We start from the raw sequence: 19,439 nt of genomic DNA on the forward strand, positions 1-19,439 counted from the left end.
TTCCTATAGGCTCTGTAGTATGAGTGGAGTAATTAATCTACTTGGTTAGAAAATAAAATGCTCTGATGAGTTAAGGAAGAATTTTGATAGCTGTCTTTTAAAGCAGTTCTTCTCAAACTTTAATATGCATGAGAATTATCTGGAGATCTTGTTGGAACTACAGATTCTGTGTTAGTAGGGCTAAGGCGGAGCTTATCATTCTGCATATTTAATAAGTTCCCATGTGATAATAGGCTGGCCCAAGGTCCACACTTTGAGTAGCAAAATTTTAAGGCTCCTTAAATTCTAGTTCACAAGAACAATTATGGAGCTTTTCTTTAAGATCTGTATATGTCATTGTACCATGTAGAAAAGTAAATTCTGCCATGGTTATGTTAAACAGCAGTGGTAGTGCTATATTATTTACATGATACCAAATATCTGAATTAAACTTTTCAAAATTTTGTCAGTCACCTGAGTGTTGTATCAATACAATCTCAACTTCCAGATGTTTGAAGACACTAAGAACAACTTTCTCACTTTTTGTTCAGAAGTTTAGTAGTGTGCAGAAACGTAATATTGGCGTAAGACTTTTCGACACATTTTAGCATCAGTTAGTATGTGTGCATCCCTTGTCCTGTGATTATTTCAGTCAAATTTGCTATTTGTCATGGCACACCCATTTTTTAGAGTGGGTAATATAGTAAATCTTGCCTTCTCCAAGAGGGCAAAATTGGTTCTTGGGGGAGGGAAGTATCTTAGATATTACAGTGGTTTGTGGCCTTGTAAAGGACTGTAATAGTACATAAACAGATATAGAGTTTATCTGTGGTTTTAAACTTTCATCAGGGGACAATTAGGGAAGAAATGTCTGAAAAGTCTCCTTATGCAGTGTGATAATGAGAACAAGGTGGGACACACAACTGTAAATGCTCTACATATACTTATTCAGTTGAGGTCACAGAGATTTTTTTCCTGGCTTGTTCTCTCTTTGTGTTTTGCTTTTGTCTGCATCATTGCCAGTTTTTTAAAGTATCTGCTTCCAGAAGAGGGATGATTTCTGATGTTTTTTTCCTCCCCATATTTCTTGATTTCAGGAATATTTTCTTCTATTATATCCTTAAATATTTTTAATATTTTAAGAAATTGTGATAAAATATATGTGACATAAAATTTACCATCTTAACTATTTTTGAGTGTATAGAACGGGGGCATTAAGTACATTCACATTGTGGTGCAGCATCACTATTATTCATCTTCAGAAGTTTTTCATCTTCTCAAACTGAAAATCCACATCTGCTGAACAATAACTCCCGGCTCCCCTGTCCCCCAGCCCTTGGCAACCACCATTCTACTTTCTGTCTCTATGAAGTTGACAGTTCTAGGTGCTTCATGTAGGTGGAATAATACAGTATACAGTATTTATCTTTTTGTGACTGGCTTATTTCACTTAGCATAATGTCTTCAAAGTTCATCCATGTTATAGCATGTGTCAAAAATTCCTTCTTTTATAAGGCTGAATAATATTCCATTGTATGTATATACTCCATTTTGTTTATCCATTCATCCCTCAATGGCCAGTTGGCTTGCTTTTACCTTTTGGCTCTTAGGAATAATGTTGCTGTGAACATGGGTGTATAAGAATCTGTTTGAGTTCCTGCTTTCAATTCTTTTGGGTGACGCCTAGAAGTGGAATTGCTAGATCATACGGTAATTCTATGTTTAATATTTTGAGGAACTGCTATACTGTTTTCTATAGCACCATGATGATTGCTTTTTAACTCATTTTGTGCAGTGTTTGGTGGAGGGCAGTGAAAAAAAGTTTGTACCATGAATATATGACAGAAAATGATAGGAAATTCAGAATAAATCATCTGCAGAATGATTCAGCACCACAACTCTTAAAACGAATCAGCCTCACCCTTACCTGTCCACATATTACAAGGTACACACAAACAAATGCACAGTTGGGAATAACTCCTATGAGAATCACTGAGGTAATGCACTTAGATTCCATATGGGTCAGATCCTTTTGCAAATGTGCGCCCCTTGCTATGGATTCCTATATTTAAAAGAAACCTAAGAGGCTTGTGGGAGGTTCAAGGATCAGAGCTACAGAGGTGATCCACAGATGTGAATGAAGATGAACTGAACTGAAAACACCTTGAGGATGGGAATTGTGTGACTTCAGTTTTCACTCTCCTCTTCCTCTCGTCCACTCCCTCCCCTCCCTCTGCAGAGTAAGCACATGGTCACTCCATGAGTTTTGGTTGAACACAGAATGGGGAAAAAAATCCGAATAACCCAGAGTGGAAAAAAATGAATTTTTAATTATTTTTGAATCTGTGAAAACCTATTTTGAAGACTGTAAGAAGTTTCTATTTCATACCTTTGCAAAGGGTAAAGGAGGGGGGTTTAATTAGGGAAGACAAGGGTTGGAGGAAACCAAAAATGATCACTGGGCAAGACTGCTGAATTTATACTTGGCATCTCTAGTAACGTGATAGATGAACTGGAACTATCTGAAGGTGGCAGACACTGATATATCACAGAGCTTCCCAGTCCCGCTGCTCTGTGCTAACGCTTCATATCTTTTAAACAGGCAATGAAAACAGTTTTGTTTATCTGTGGCGTTGAACACCATCCAGCGTTAAGATAAGAAAGGGTTCTTAGACACAACACTAATGTCAAAATCTAGGGATGGTGCCAGATTGCAGCCAGAACAAAGTGCTTGTAGCAAATAGGAAGGAAAATGTATGGTGATAATAATATTGAAGGACATGCTCCCCCCATCTCATACCTCACTTATGTTTGTCAGTTATCCAGATTTCATCTCCTTTGTTCATTTTGGGAGGCCTCTTTTAAAACGCAAATAGCCTTTGGGAAAGATTTCTGTTTATGTCTCAGTGTGAATTAATTTTGAAATGGCTTCTTGAAGTTTTACTGGAAGGGAAGGGCACGGAGACTGCCCTGATCAGACTGCAGATAAGGGGTGAGAGGCAGTGGTAGCTGCACACGGAGTGGAAGGTAGAGGTTAAAATCAAACTCGATGCCTCCTGTACTCTCCTTCCCCTGGCTTCCATATCTTTGTTCATGGTGCTACCACTCTATCAGTCTTTCAGGAGTTGGAGTTACTTCTGGCTCTCTCCTATCTTTCTGTGTTCAGTCTGTTGCCAGTCCCATAGAGTATATGTCTGAACTATTTCTAAACAATTCCCCACTTTCTATTCCCATAGGCACCACTCTCATTCCATCCTTTAGGACCAGTCACTACTGTAGACTGTCATGATCACCTACATTCAGCTGCTGCTTCGTCCTTCCTAAGCACGGCTTTGGTCATGCTTTTCCCAGTTCAAAAATCCTGAATGGTTCCCCGCGGGTTATGACATGAACTCCAACATTTTCAGTGGCATCAAGACTCTATAGTCAAGTCCAAACTTGACTCCATGATTCCCTTCTATATTCTCTTCAAGTTTGGCTGGTGGTCCAAAGAGGCCAGAATGCTTAGCAAGCAAGTATTAATGGAGCTTTGAAAAATGGATAATAATTGTAACTATCATCATTGAATGTATACTGTATGCTGGGAGTGGTGCTATGCATATCATGTGCACTACCTCATTTAACATACATACTAACTGAATGCAGTTGATGTTTCCATTTTATGGATGAGAAAACAGAGTCTTAGAGAAATTAATTAAAGCTACATGATTGTTAAGTGAATGGAGCTGGGATTTGAACCCAGGTTTGTCTGACTGCAAAACCCTGTGCTTTTAAGCAACGGATGAAGAAAATCAGGCAGTAATTCTAGCTTGGATAAAAGTTAGGGACAAGAGGGGCACCTGGGTGGCTCAGTCAGTTAATTATCCAACTCTTGATTTCGGCTCAGGTCGTGATCTCAGGGTTGTGAGATCGAGCCCTGTGTCGGGCTCCCCACCGTGTGTGGAGCCTGCTTAAGATTCTCTCTCTCCCTCTGCCCCTCCCCCGCCAAATAGTTAGGGACGAGAATTAGTGTGCTATTTTCCAGGATCACTCATAAGGACTGCACGTTGAGTAGTACATGGAAGTGTGATGGGATAGTGCATAGTGGGCTGCCCTGGCACCACACCACCGACACATATAAATGGGACATTGGTGTCTAAGTCAAACTGCTAAAATCACACAAGATAATGTACAAGGTATGCGAAGTATTAGACACATCCTAGACACTTAGTAGGTTTTAGTTCCTTTCCCGCTCCCATAATTATTGTAACCACTGAGTAAATCTCCACCTATTTGTGTGTGTATGGTTGGGAGGGAAAGATTACATATTGGACAAAAACCTGTCTAGTTATAACTTGTGTCTCTATAGCATTTTCCCTCCAGAGCACTTTCACATTTATGCAGACTGGTTAGGAAGGAGCCCAGTGTATTAAAAAAAACAATAATAATTGTATGGGGCACCTGGCCGGCTCAGTTGGGAGGGCATGAGACTTGATCTCGGGGTTGTGAGTTTGAGCCCTATGTTGGGTGTTTATTTTATTCTTAAAAATAAATAAACCTAAAAAATCATAATGGTAGAATTTGTAAATCAGAAAACTATTTAAACAATTACTAAAGATGCACTAAATTGGCCATGAGGTTTAGTAAACAGGTTCTCCTTTTAACATCTTTCCATGTTTCTCTAACAAGCATGCTCAAATTTCATCTCTTAACTTCATTCTGGAATTTACAGACTTATCCTGTTGCCCCACAGAGTACCCACTTCCCATCAGCCTATATTTTCCTTTACAGTTTAAAAGTTCCATTAAATTCTAGCAAACAGGGTCTGGGGGAACCAAAAAAAAAAAAAAAAAAAAAAAAAAAAGAAGGAAAAGAAAGAAAGAAAAAAAGAAAAACAAACAATCCTGCAATAAAGAGTAGAGGATAAATAGAAACCAGTCATCTTTTAGTTTCATGTGTTCTGTTCACTTTAACTCTCAGAATGCCTGACCAGTGATTCTCAACCCTTTACTTCCCCCGGCACACCTGAGAGATGTGGCACGCTCCCATCAGTAAGGTGCTCTCTGGCCACTACCATCTTCAAACTGGGGTCGTGTGGTTCTTGAAAACATTTCCTCGGTGTTTCTGAATAGTCCTGTAAGGAGGAGTTCCCTGTCTGTTTGAGAACTATTGCTTTACCCCATAATTCTAGGGCCATTTGTACCGCTCATATTCTCCGAAAAAGAGAGGCTAGATTAAACAACAGTCTTCACCTGTATGAAATACAAACAGTTCAGAGTTTTCTTTCATTATGATTCCTTAGAGAAAAGAAGGAGGGCGGACTTGGTTTAAATGCCTATGCTACCTATAGCTGTATTTCATGAGACATCATAGCATAACCAGCAGGCCTCCTGGAGAAAATTATAGGTCTGTATGGTCTGTTGGCACCCACACAGATACAAGGATATAGGTATCTTTAAGTACAGGTATGGTGAGTAAAAGGAAAAGAGACCTGATAGAAACCAACGACACCACAAATAACCTGCCATGAAAATTAAAAAAGAAAAAAAAATAGGTACAGACAGATCATCTGATAAGAGCAACCAGATGGCTGAAATGCCTGGATTTTTAAAGAAAGTCACATTTACCTTCTCAAAAATAAGTACTGTTGCAGAGAAGGGATTAGGTGCTCTTGATTTGGGGAAAGCACAACTTAAGGAAAAACACAAACAGAAACAAAAATAAGTTTTTAGGTTGTATATTTCAAGATTCTCAAGTATATGTCTATGTGTTCATTTATCCAAAGGTATTTGTTAAAGAACAAAATTTTATTTTAAGAAAGGATAAAAAGACAATAGTCAGCAATCTATTATCAAATTAAATTCTATTGATCATAAAAATTAATCTTTTTATATGTTAACTCAGTAAATATTTACTGAGCACCTACAGTGTTCTGGACCTTCTTCCAGAGTACTGAACAAAGACAGTCTATGCCCTCATGGAGCTTACATTCTCCTGGGAAAAGACAGACAACAACCAAATAGCTATATAAATATAATGCCAGGTGGTAATACTCTGCTATGAAGACAAACAAAGCAAAGCAAAGGGAGAAAGCCAGAGGTGCTACTTTAGCTAGAGAGGTCTTGGAAAACTATCTCCCAAACCCTAGGTGACAGCAAAGCAGTTTGAGAACTGAGAGTTTTTGTCTCCTATGTTTTTTGAACTCTAAGCAAGCTTCCCCACTCCCATAGATTCAACTCTGACCTGTATAAAGAGTCCAGATTCCTTTTTTTAATATAAAGATTTTATTTGTTTGACTGGGAGAGAGAGAGAGCAAGAGAACACAAGCAGGGGGAGCAGTGGAAAGAGAGGAAGAAGCAGACTCCCTTCTGAGCAGGGAGCCCTACGCGGGGCTCGATCCCAGGACTCTGGGATCATGACCTGAGCCGAAGGCAGATGCTTAACTTGTCTGAGCCACCCAGGTGCCCCAAGAGTCCAGATCCCTATCTCCAGCTCTGACCTTTTCTCTGAGTTCTAATTCCATGTTGCCAAGTGTATAATCAAGACGTCTAAAACCAATCTTGCCATATTCTCCCTTTGCTCCTCCACCCCCACTAAAAGATTATCTTCATTTTTTTTTTCTAGAAATCTCTAGAGGACTTAAAGATTTGACTCTTTCAGCACCTTTATTCCATTGTAGAAAAGACCTAATATTGTTCCTTGTCCAAAATGCTTCCATCTACCCCACGGATCCTCAGTCTCATTACTGTCACATTTAAGAGCAGCTGGAGGGGTGCCTGAGTGGCACAGTCAGTTAAGTGTCTGACTCTTGGTTTTGGCTCATTAGCTCAGGTTGTGATCATAGGGTCGTGAGATTGAGCCCCGCGTCCGGCTCCATGCTCAGCATGGAGTCTGCTTGAGATTCTCTCTTTCTCTCCCTCTGCCCCTCCAGCTTATGCGCTCTCTCTCAAATAAATAAATCTAAACAAAACAAAACAAAACAAAACAAAAATAGCTGGAAGTTTGTTTAGGAAAGCCATGACATCCATGTTTTTCCCTGCTCGACCACAACTGGACCCCGTGACCTCCCATGTCATAACTAAAGTCCTATGCCTGGTTTTCAGAACCTCTAAAATCCACCTACATCAAACCTATTTGTTATGGACTGAATTGTGGGCCCCCCCAAATTCATATGTTGAAACCCTAATCCCTAGTACCTTAAAATGTGACTGTATTTGGATACAGGGCTTTTAAAGAGGTAATCAAGTTAAAATGAGACCCTTAGGGTGTACTCTCATCCAATCTGACTGGTGTCCCTATTAGAAGAGGAAGAGACACCACAGATGAGTGTCTATAGGAAAAGCTGTATGGTGAGGTCACCTGGGTGGCTCAGTTAGTTAAGCATCTTCCTTCGGCTCAGGTCATGATCTCAGGGTCCTGGGATCAAGCCCCATATCAGGCTCCCTGCTCAGCAGAGAGTCTGCTTCTCCCTCTCCCTCTGCTACTTCCCCTGCTTGTGCTCTCTCTGTCAGATAAATAAATAAAATCTTAAAAAAAAGAAAGAAAAGGTGATACATGGATCTGGTGAGAAAGACTTCAGGAGAAACCAACCCTGCTGGCACTTTAATCTTCTGGACTTCTGGACTCCCAGCCTCCAGAACTGTGAGAAAATAAATCTTCGTTGTTTAAGCCACCCAGTCAGTAAACTGAGATTAAGGGACAAGATTGCACAGCTGGTAAGTGCTAGAGCTGAGTCTGCAGGTTTCAAAGCCATGATGCTATAATGCCTCTAAGCACTGTTGCTTAAAGTGGAGGTTGGCAAACTTTTTCTGTAATTTGCCCAATAGTAAATATTTTAGATTTTGTGGACTAAGAGACAAAAGGCAAGATACTATGTAGGCACTTATATAACTATTTAAAGTGCAACTACTTAAAAATGCACCATTCAATTAAATGGGTACTAAGTAACAGGTGGTTGGCTACTTACAAGGGATATATGGGCTGGGGGCTTAAGGTGGAGTAGAGGAGACAGACTCCTAGATGGGTAATTTCAACATAGCTTGAGAGCTATGATGAAGGTCTTTGTGGGAACACAGAAAAGGGGCCATTAAGCCAGACTGAGGGTAAGAGTGAGGGTGGGGAGGAGGAGGGTCAGGGAAGGCTCCAGGGGTGGTGGATGGGAGGTGAGGAAGGGGAGAACATTTCACATACAGCGAAAAGCAGAAGTGAAGTCTCAGAGCTGTGGGAAACTCTGTTCGGTCTGGTATTACTGCAGCTGATGAGGAAGGTGAAGCTTGTGAGGAAGGCAGGGCTTGGACACTTGCCATTCTAAGAAGACTGAACTTGATGCTAAAGATGATAGGGAGCCATTGAAGGATCCATAAATAGGGTAGGGGAATTCTTAGATTTGGTCATAGGTAGGGCATGCTCATGGCAGTCTGGGGGTAGATTTTAAGTGGGCAAGGTTGGTGGGTAATCATTTGGCTCAGGTGAGAGATGAATGCCTGTCTTGGGTGGTTTAAATAGAAATGGAGAGGAGAGGAAGGTTCCAGAACCAGGTGTCCAACAATTATTAACACAATCTGGAACTTTAGTTTGAATCATTCGATACTGCCTACATTCTATCAATAAAATTTTAAAAAATGTTTACTTATCTACTTTAAAAACTGTATTTTCTAAACCAGAAAAAAATTGGTGGCTCAAATAGCTAAAGCAATCTTGAGAAAGAAGAACAAAACTGGAGGTTATCACAATCCTAGATTTCAAGATATACTACAAAGCTATAGTAATCAAAACAGTATGGTACTGGCACAAAAACAGACACAAAGATCAATGAAATAGAATAGAGAGCCCAGAAATACACCCAGGCCTATATGGTCAGTTAATCTATGACAAAGGAAGCCAGAGTATGCAATGGGGAAAAGACAGTCTTTCAATAAATGGTGTGTATTGGGAAAACTGGACAACTACATGCAAAAGGATGAAATCGGACCACTTGCTTACACCATACAAAAAACTCAAAATGGATTAAAGACCTAAATGTGAGACCTAAAACCATAAAACTCCTAAAACATAGGTAGTAATCTCTTGGACATAGGCCATAGCAACATATTTATGGATATATCTCCTGTGACAAGGGAAACAGAAGCAAAAATAAACAGTTGGGACTACACCAAAATAAAAAGCTTTCGCACAGCAAAGAAAACCATCAACAAAACAAAAAGGCAACCTAGTGAATGGGAGAAGATATTTGCAAATCATATATCCCATAAGGAGTTAATATCCAAAATATATAAAGAAACTACACAACTCAACACTGAAAATACAAAAAACCCAATTAAAAAAAAATGGGCAGAAGACCTGAATAGACATTTTTCCAAAGAAGACATACAGATGACTAGGAGACATAAGGAAAGATGCTCAGCCTCACTCATCATCAGGGATATGCACATGAAAACCACAATGAGGTATCACCTCACCCCAGGCAGAATGGCCAGTATCAAAAAGACAAGAAATAACAAGTGTTGGCGAGGATGTAGAGTAAAGGGAACCTTGGAATGTAAATTAGTGCAGCCACTGTGGAAAACGGTATGGAGGTTTCCTCAAAATATTAAAATAAGAATACCATCTGATTCAGTAATTCCACTACTGAGTATTTACCTAAAGAATATGAAAACACTAATTCAAAAAGATATATGCATTTATTGCAGCATGATTTACAATAGCCAACAAATGGAGGCAGCCCAAATGTCCATCTATGGGTAAATGGATAAAGAGAATGGTTTGTGTGTGTGTGTGTGTGTGTATTGGAATATTACTCAGCCACCAAAAAGAATGAAATCTTGCCATTTGCAACAACATTGATAGAACTAGAGGATATTATGCTAAGTGGAATAAATTAGACAGAGAAAGACAAATAGCATATGACTTCACTTATATGTGGAATCTAAAAAACAAAACAAATGAATAAACAAACAAACAAAAAAACAGACCCTTAAATACAGAGGACAAACTGGTGGTTGATGGGGTGGGGGAGGGCAAGTAGGGGGATGGGCAAAATAGATAAAGGGAATTAAGAGGTACAAGCTTCCAGTTATAAAATAAGGCACAGATGAAAAGTACAGCATAAGGAATACAGTCAATAATATTAAATAATGTATGGTGACAGTGACTATACTTATCGTGGAGAGTATTGTGTAATGTATAGAATTGTTGGATCAATATGTTGTACATCTGAAACTAATGTAACATTGTATGTCAATTATACTTCAGTAGCAAATGTAAAAAAATAAAAAAAAAATTAGAAGAGCAGTATTGTTTTACATTTTTGCAAGTCTCTTAATGTCTGGCTTTAGAGAAGATAGATTCTTATACCTGTTTCTGCATTTAATTTGTTGTAATATATTATTTTTGGTTGAAATCTATGAAGAAAATCTGGCCTCATACAGATATGTAATTGGAAAAGGAAGAAATGTTTTAATAGTCTTCAGATAATTGTGGCTATTCTTTAATATTATACTAAATGGTAGTTCAACAAAGGATAAATGCAATATGGAATCTGAAACCATATCAGTGAACTTTTTTGTACTCTTAATATATTAATATCCTTTGGTCTCTCTTCCACCTTGAATGGATCTTTTACCCATGTATGATTTTGTAACATCTTGCACTGTTCATTTGGAAAATATCTGGAAAATATTGAGTTACGTAATTTTTCCAAATAGTACCACACTTCACTATATCATATTAAAAACAAATCACATTTGTTAATAACATATCACCACTGACCTCATCAAAAACATCCTCAAATACTGGGAAGGTATGGGGGCACCTGGCTGGCTCAGTCGGTGGAGCATGCAACTCGATCTCCGGGTTGTAAATTCAAGCTCCACATTGTGTGTAGAAATTACCTAAAAAAATAAAATCTTAAAGGGGTGCCCGGCTGGCTTGGTTGTGTCTGCCTTCGGCTCAGGTCATGATCTCAGGGTCCTGGGATTGAGCCACATGTCAGGCTCCCTGCTCAGTGGGGAATCTGCTTCTCCCTCTCCCTCTGCCCCAACTCCTGTTCATGTTCTTTCTCTCAAATAAATAAAATCTTAAAAAATAAATAAAATAAAAAAAGATACTGGAAAGGTATCAAGCTCAGGGTGTCAGGCGGGAAGTTCCCAAATTAGAATTTTCATTTGAAGGATTGGATTTTATTACTGACAATAAATACTGTCAGTTTTTTCTTGATGTGACGGGCTTACTTTGTTCATTAAAAAAAAACCAAAAAAACAAAACCTGACAAACATTCAAGTCAGAATAACCACAATTTGTCAGTGAAGTAAATTGGTGTTCCTTGAAAAATCGTGACTAGTTCAACTCACAACTCAAATGGGATTGGAGTAAAACAAATGGCAGTGTTTTATCATTCATTCAGTCTAATGGACCAAGTGCTTTTCCAGACAATCATCATAGAATTTTAAAAATATGTATATTTCAAGGGTCAATATTTAATAAAATTAATAACTGTTACCGTTTCGTCTAGGATTTTCTCAAGTGAAACTGGCTTTTTCTTTTCTTTTCTTTCCTGCTAGTGCGTGGTGGTGATGAATACAATGACTACTGTATCATTTTGTTGCCACTGACCCGATTTGTTTTAAGGCAGCCGCAGTTTACCCACCATTGCTTTTGTACCATCGGTGCAAATGTCAATACAATTGACATTTCCAGGATAAATGATGAGATTCAAGACGATTATTGTACATTTTGAATGTCTCAGCACCTCTTCTGTTTGTTTGCAAGCATTCATATAAAAGATCTTTGGTGATTAGCCAGTGCTAATACCTGATGAATACAACCAAAATAGCAAGTCCAGTCTGTAGATCTGTCAATTTTTTTTTTAAGATTATTTATTTATTTATTTGACAGAGAACTAGAGAGAGAGCACCAGTAGGCAGAGCGGCAGGCAGAGGGAGAGGGAGAAACAGGCCCCCTGCCGAGCAGGGAGCCTGATGCCGGACTCTATCCCAGGACCCTGGGATCATGACCTGAGCCAAAGGTAGATGCTCAACCGACTGAGCCACCCAGGCGCCCAGATCTATCCATTTCTAAGGCAAAAGCTCAGTCCTGCAGACAAGATCAGCTTTCATATGTGCAGTCGAATCTTAATTTGATGAGTTGCTATATTATTGGAAAGGGCAGGGCCATAATTTCTTTTGCTGTGTTTTCATCTAGAAGCCATTTAGCAAAATAAATTCTCCCAGGCTTCATTAATCTCTAACCTATGATGTTCATTTCTTCAGCCAATGCAGTACAATAACTTACCCCGTAAGATATTTCACTGGCTTTTTTCATCTCCAGTTTGAAAGGCTGTACCAAATAATTTCTGGCTTTTGAAAATTTTATTACATCTACATTAAAAAAATCAGAGCCTTTTTTAAAACTTTGAATGATTGACCTCAAAATGGTGTTACAACTTAACTGGCACTATAGGATTCAGAAATGTTTTATCATATAAGATACAATAAGGTAAATTGTTAACATCTATAAAGCCAAGGGAAAGGTAGCCATCATCATATTTTATTTCTTATTTACAGTTTCTTCCAGTTGTTTTGGAGCAGATTTCTCAGGGATCTCTCTGATATGTCATTTTCATATTTTTTCTTATCTTTATAGGTAGATGGAGTAGCTGAGCCTTGAGGAAATGAGTCTTCTGATCTCCATTTTAAAGCAAAAGATCAGGCTCTAGAGTCAGACAGATGAGGATTTTAATCTCTTCACCCAGTGATGAGCAGTGTGACCTTGGGCAAATTCTTAAGGGTTCATTTTTTAAATATAGTTTCTGTCGTCAGGAATCTAGATGTGGCTTGGGGGAATTCTGGCTCAAGGTTGTTCTTAAGACTACAGTCAAGATGTTGGTCAGTGCAGACATCTGAAAGCCTGACATGGTAGAGGTCTGCTTTCAGAATGGCTCTCTCACATAGCTGTCCAGTGGGTGCTGGCTGTTTGCCTCAGTAGACTTTTCCAGAGTCCTCATAACATGGTAGCTCTCTCTCTGAGAGTGAATGTTCTATCATATTTGATTAGAACAATGGTAGTGTTATATCATTTAACCTTATAGACCAAAATAAGTTTATATTTCAACATGTACATAAAGCAAACTATATTTAGATTTTCTTTTTGTAGTGATGTTAACAAATAAGCATTCTTGACTGTATGCGGGAGGGCTTCTGGGCATTGGGGCTTGTGGTCTTCTCAAACAATATGATTGCTTTGACATTTCATAGAAAACTTTGAAAGTTTATTCTGAAACATTAGTCTTTCACTGACCATATTTATTTATGAGTTCTTCAGAGGCTATGGTTTTGAGCTTGGATTTTTATATACCAAGTGAAACCAGAAATAATTTTGGGGGGAGAATTAATTTTGTAAAAAATATTTGTGCATGAATTTGTTTGAATAGACATTTAAGGCCTTTATTATACATAAAGAGAAAAAAAATATCCAAATAGATTTTGTTGAGAAAGCCCAACATCTCATTTGGAGCATCCTTTAAGTGATTTTGGTTTCTGAAGAACTGCAATTACTGGAGTCTTGTATTTCCTGCGGATACAAAGGAGTTGTTTCCTTTTTATTCTTTTAATCTTTTTTTTTTTTTTTAAGATTTTATTTATTTATTTGAGGGAGAGAGAGAATGAGAGACAGAGAGCATGAGAGGGAGGAGGGTCAGAGGGAGAAGCAGACTCCCCGCCGAGCAGGGAGCCCGATGCGGGACTCGATCCCGCACTCCAGGATCATGACCTGAGCTGAAGACAGTCGCTTAACCGACTGAGCCACCCAGGCGCCCCATCCTTTTTATTCTTTTAAAGTTACCGAAATCCAAAAACTGGGAGAAGGGAAAGACAACAAGAAGTTTGGGGGCAATACAATAGTTTTGAGAAAGAAGTAAATATTTACTTTGGAACTCCCAGCAGGGTCTTCTATCACCTATTAATACCGAGTAACAATTTAAGCGCATTGTCTTCCTGTCTCCTTCCTTCCCTCCTGGAACCCTAATATTTTGCTTCTGCTGATTTGCTTGTGATCTGAAGCTGACATCCCTGTTCACCTGGTCATCCAGCACCCCCGTCACATCCTGACCGGTGACCCTCTCATTGCTGCCTACATCCAACAGGTCCAGACCTGTGGATTCTGTCTTAGCAATGCTGTCCATCCTCTTCTTTCCATTTACTTTCTCTTCCTCATTGCCTCTGTACCAGAGTCAGGTCAGTTCTCTCCTGGACTATTGCAGTGATTCCTAATGGCCTCTGGGCCCCTCAGTCTTACCCCATCAAAGCTGCTTGCAGGTTAATTTTGCCTGTCCCAAATTCTTTCATGTTCACTCAGTGTTCATTAAAGACCCAGTGTCTCAGCCGGCCACTGGAGGTGCTCCACCCAAAGGCACCAAGTGACTTACTACATTTATGTTATCGTCTTTCCTTTGACTACCCTAAAAGTAAGGTTTTATCTGACTCTTCCTAATTTTTTTGCCCATGCTGTTCTTCTTCCTCTAAATGATTTTGGTTGAAATCCCACCCATCCTTTAGGGAATGACACCTCCTTTGCAAAGATTTTCCTCATGACCTCTTTTCCTCCACCACTTTTTGTCTTTCTTTTTAGGACATCGTTGGACTTTGTATCCTTCATGATGTTTAATCATAATCGGTTTCTTTTAATTTAGCATTTGTGTGCTTACCTTATCATTTCTACAAGATACTTGAAAGGTGGGACATATAATCATCTTTTTCTCCTGCAAACTCCTAGCCATGGTTTTAACAAGATTTAGGACTTCAATAAAGAATTGTGTAAATCCATTAAAAAGTACTTAGGAGGGGTGTGTGGGTGACTCAGTCATTTGGGTGTCTGCCTTTGGCTGGGGTTCCTGGATGGAACCCCGCTGCAGGCTCCCTGCTCAGCAGGGAGTCTACCTCTCCCTCTCCCTCTCCCTCTGTTCCTCCCCCCACTGGTGCTCTCTCTCCCTTGCTCGCTCTCTCTCCCTTGCTCACTCTCAAATGAATAAAATCTTTTGAAAAAGTACTTACGATAGGAAAGATTGAAATTCCTGTTTATCAGATAAAATGTAAAATTATGCAGAAAGAAAAAGATATATATGTATATAAATACAGATATATACATGTATGTAGAGTCATCATTTTGCTAAGATGGCTTTGTTCCAGTACCGAACTATACAGGGGTGTAGGGCACTGTTTTTTTGTTTTTTTTTTAAGGCACTGTTTTTTATTCCCCCGGCTGTGCCAAAAAATATTTAGTTGTCAGATTACAATTTGAGGCAGAAAAATGGCCTCAACATCTTTCTCAGTTTGGGACCCTGCCAAAAGGTACGTTGGCAAAAGCTAAGTTAAGAGGACAAAGCCGCTCTGAGGCGCTGGAGAAGACAGGCCCTTAGGAACTTCCCAGAGACGCCTTAAATGGAGCTGGCGGGAAGCTCGCCGCGCCAGGGCGGGCGGAGGAGTGCGGAACGCGCAGCTTCCAGGACTTCCCACTGCCCGGGAACCAGGCCGACCTGCTCCCAGCGCTGCCCTCCCGCCTCCCCGTCTCCCTCTGCAGGCCCAGGGCCCCACGCCGCGCGCCTTCTTCCCCCGCGCCTGGCCCGGCTTCTCCCGGCGGGCGGCCGGCGGGGCGGGGGGCGGGGGGCGGCAGCGGGGGTCGCGGTCCGGGAGGCGGGAGGCGGCACTCGGTCGGGGTTTCCAGGTGAAGGGGGAGAAAACAACCGGGCAGTCGGGGCGGAGCCGGGCGGGCGGGGCGAGGGCGGAGGGCACATTGCCTCATCCTGTACATTTTACTGGAAACGGGACGCATCCGGAGGAGGGGCCGGGAGGTGGCCCCGACGCCGCCAATGGCCCGGCGGGGCTCGGGGGAGGCAGGCGAGGCGGCGGTCCCTTCTCCCCGCCCCCGGAGCCCGGTTAAATAGCCGGGCAGCCCCGGGCCGCGCCCGTGCCCGCGCCGTCCTCCCGCCGCTCGCGAGCCCGCCGGAGCCACAGCCGGGAGGCAGCCGCGCGCAGCGAGCCGGTGGCGCAGGAGCGTGGGTCCCCGAGCGCCCCGCCCGGGAGCATGATCGTGGACAAGCTGCTGGACGACAGCCGCGGAGGAGAGGGGTTGCTGGACAGGGCTGGCGACGGCGGCCTCATGACCAGCCCGCTGAACCTGGCCTATTTCTACGGCGCATCGCCGCCGGCCGCGGCCCCGGGCGCCTACGACGCCGTCTGCTCGTCGTCGGGGCCCTCGGCGCCCGGCTCGCCCGGCTCCGACTCCTCCGACTTCTCCTCCGCCTCGTCCGTGTCCTCGTGCGGGGCCGTGGAGTCCCGGCCGAGAGGCGGCGCGCGCGCGGAGCGGCTCCAAGGTACCCACCCGCCGGCCCGGGCGGGGGCGGTCCCAGCGCCCCCAGCGCCCCCAGCGGCCCCGCAGCGCCTGCGCCCGCGGCTCCCGCGTCTCCGGGCGGCCCACACGCCGGGAGGGGAAGGGCCGCGCCGCCCGGTGCGAAGTTCCTCGCCCAGAAGTTAGGTGGCCTCTGCGACTTCCGCAGCGGCCATTATTTATTAGGGATTACTGGATGACGCTCTGTGCTGGGCGTTTGATATAACTCGATGCCCTTTGACCATCTGTAAAATGCGGGCGCCATCCAGTTGGCCTGGAAGCCCAAAGGGCCTCTAAGAGCAGAGCTCTGACTTCTGGGGCTGGGGATGAATCACGTTAGGTTTTCTCTCACTCTTCTTTTTTCTTAAAAAAAAAAAAAAAAAAGCTTTATTAAGGCATAATTCATATACTTGTGGCGAGTTTTTGGATCCGATGTAGGCTTAACTTTCTTGTCACCAGTGAGGTTTGAATACTGTGTTTAAGGTCAACTTATTTTTTTCCTAAGTATTTGTGGAAATATTAAATAAGAGGACTTTATGTTAAGGGAAAGAAACTGATATGAACAAGATGTAAGATGAAACTGCACGGAAAACCAGCTCGATTTATGTCTTTAGTTTGTGATGTTTCCGAGTTTCGGGAAGTTCTGTGTTCTGTATGATTTAGAATGGTTAAACCAAATCTTAAAGAAAGGCATAATGTTTCCGTTCTTCTGCTATGAAATGGTTAGTTTCTTTTCTTAATAAGCCGAGTTGCATAACTTGAGGGAAAACAGGATTGGCACTGTGGGTAGACTAAACCTCTAGATAATCTCACATACTGGAAAGTCTAATCAGCATGATTTTAAAGAACGAATCTTTTAGGTGTTCCCTCCTGCGAGGCACTTTTGTTTCAGTTGTTTTTTATTTTAAAGAGTGATTTTTCATTTTCTCTTAAAAAATAATTTAAGTCCCTTGATTTTTATAAGGTGTTCCCTGTATGTTAAATGTGTAGCAGATGCAAAAAACTGTGTGTGTGTATTAGAAACTTTTCTCTCACATTTGGTCTTCATCTGGATGAGACAGTTTTGCTAGTTCTTTGGTTTACCACATAGACATAGGGGATTTCTGAAACTGAATTTTTCTCCCTGTGACGTTGAATTCCAGAGAAACGCTGTATTAGTTTCTGGCAAGATTTTCCTAAATTTAAACATAAAATCAACTGGTCATTTAATTTACTCCATCATAGAATTGTTTCCTCTCATATGCTTATGATATATCTATATCTGTGTATCTTCAAATTAGGCCTTGTTTCTTGTCCCATCTTCTTACTTTTTTCCCCACTCTCAAGTGAGAGTCTCAATTATTCATTTCCTGACTTTCTGCGTGTTTACTTTGTGTTCGGCTCATCCCAAGAGGTTGTGACATAGTAGCGGTCAGAAGCTGTAAACATAGACTACATTTTAAAGTGTATTTTAAAATTTAAATTGAAATGAGATTATTTCCTTTCTACTTAGAAAGCCTAGGTGAGCAATTCCAAAAACCATCGGTGAGGGGAAATCGTGTGTGTATGTCGAAATGTGTTTAAGCTTAGTGAATTTAAGCAGCTTTCTTGGCATAGCTGAACGGAGGGAAATAATAAGAAACAAATCTAAGACATCATTGATTGTTAGGCTTTATTTAGCACACTGAAATCTTTGGAGGAAGTTTGTGTTGTGCTTTCTTAGGTTAGTGGAATTAATAGACTTTAAATTTCTGTGTGGACATAAAGCCTCTGTTTTGAAAAACCTAAAAATCCATCATTTATTGCTTGTTCCCTCAAGGTTTTTTAAAAAGTCAAGAATAATTACAGATTTATGAGAGCGTGGCAAAATCTGTGACAGTGTCTTTTGGATGGATAGGGCTGAAAGACAAAGAGGCTTAATTTGGGTTTATCTGTTGGCTCTGGGGGCCCCCCAAAACCACAGCTTTATGAGCTTTCTTAGGGTGTCTGGTGAAGAAAAGTATTAGGAAATGAAGAATCCTTAAGTAGGGCTGGGGGCTGAACGTTGACCAGAGTGAGTTGGAAAGGCTTTGCAGTCTGTTGGTTGGGGGCTTCAGACATTAGAGAGCTATGCTTTTGAGATTATCAAGATTTGTGCCTGTAAAGAGATTTAACTGGGATATGTTTTGTTTTCTTTTGAACAGTCGAACCCCATATGGGGGTTGGAAGGCAGCAGAGAGGACCCTTTCAAGGCGTTCGTGTGAAGAACTCGGTGAAGGAACTACTCCTGCATATCCGAAGTCATAAACAGAAGGCTTCTGGCCAAACTGTGGATGATTTTAAGGTGGCACCTAGTTTTTGTTTTGGGTCAGGGCAGGGAGGTTATTCTGTCAGGATATTTATTATTCTCTGTTGACCTAGGTCCAGTAGGTCTTTGTAGACCACATGACAAAGTCATAGGATGGAGGGCATATTGGTCTCTGTCGTATTTCTATCACTTAGCCCGGTACTATGCGCACAAAGGAAATCTAATGAGGGAATGAATAAATGAAGGCAAGTTGGAGGCAAGGAATTCATGGGGTTCAATTGAAATGGAAGAGCTTGACTAGAAAGGGAAAACTCAAATGGCCTTACGTATTTTGTCTTGACTTAGTTGAACTAAGATGAAAGTGAACATGGGGAAAGTTGCAAGATAGAATAAAAGTTAAGATAGAAAATAAATATTGCTAGGATAACTATCAAAGATTTATGGTGAGCTGTAAAGAATGGTAGAGATAAATCTGTTTTATTGATGTTCATTAAATAGGAAACCATTTGATATGCATTAAATTGGAATTTTTTTTTCCTTATAGACGGAAAGTGTGAACAGAGAGCAATTCACAGGTAAGAATTCCTTCTATTCATATTATGGGGGCTTTAGAGTAAAATAATGTAGTGTGATTATGGGTAAAATTTAGAAAATAAGGTGATCACAGATTCCATATTCCTTTCTGGGGTATAGAATTGAAGAACACAGTACCATATAGTGGGAAAAGGAAAGGACCTGATTCATTGTCTGATGGACCAGCTTGCAAAAGGCCAGCTTTATTACATACCCAGTTTTTGGTAAGTACCTCACTATTTTCCTCTGAATACGCTTTGGAAAT

General features: G+C 41.1%; 1 protein-coding gene across 8 annotated transcripts in view; it reads left to right on the forward strand.

Moving 5' to 3' along the window:
- Window positions 1-19,439, forward strand: part of NFKBIZ (NFKB inhibitor zeta) — a 63,657-nt gene that overhangs the window by 2,875 nt on the left and 41,343 nt on the right. For 5 of the 8 annotated variants that reach the window (XR_010409991.1, XR_010409998.1, XR_010410008.1 and 2 more), the window contains exons 1-4: window positions 15,839-16,321; window positions 18,498-18,637; window positions 19,146-19,176; window positions 19,295-19,398. Coding sequence is in view for 3 of the 8 variants with exons in the window: in XM_045902803.3 (XP_045758759.1) it covers window positions 16,033-16,321; window positions 18,498-18,637; window positions 19,146-19,176; window positions 19,295-19,398 (564 nt within the window). In the remaining 5 variants the exon portion in view is untranslated. The other 3 variants (XR_010410009.1, XM_064586138.1, XM_054504149.2) reach the window with 3 other exon arrangements.

Source organism: Mirounga angustirostris, unplaced genomic scaffold (assembly GCF_029215605.1).
Source record: "Mirounga angustirostris isolate CCGP_5_RB_7025 unplaced genomic scaffold, mMirAng1.0.hap1 SCAF_1, whole genome shotgun sequence".
In the NCBI taxonomy this organism is placed as follows: Eukaryota; Metazoa; Chordata; class Mammalia; order Carnivora; family Phocidae; genus Mirounga; species Mirounga angustirostris.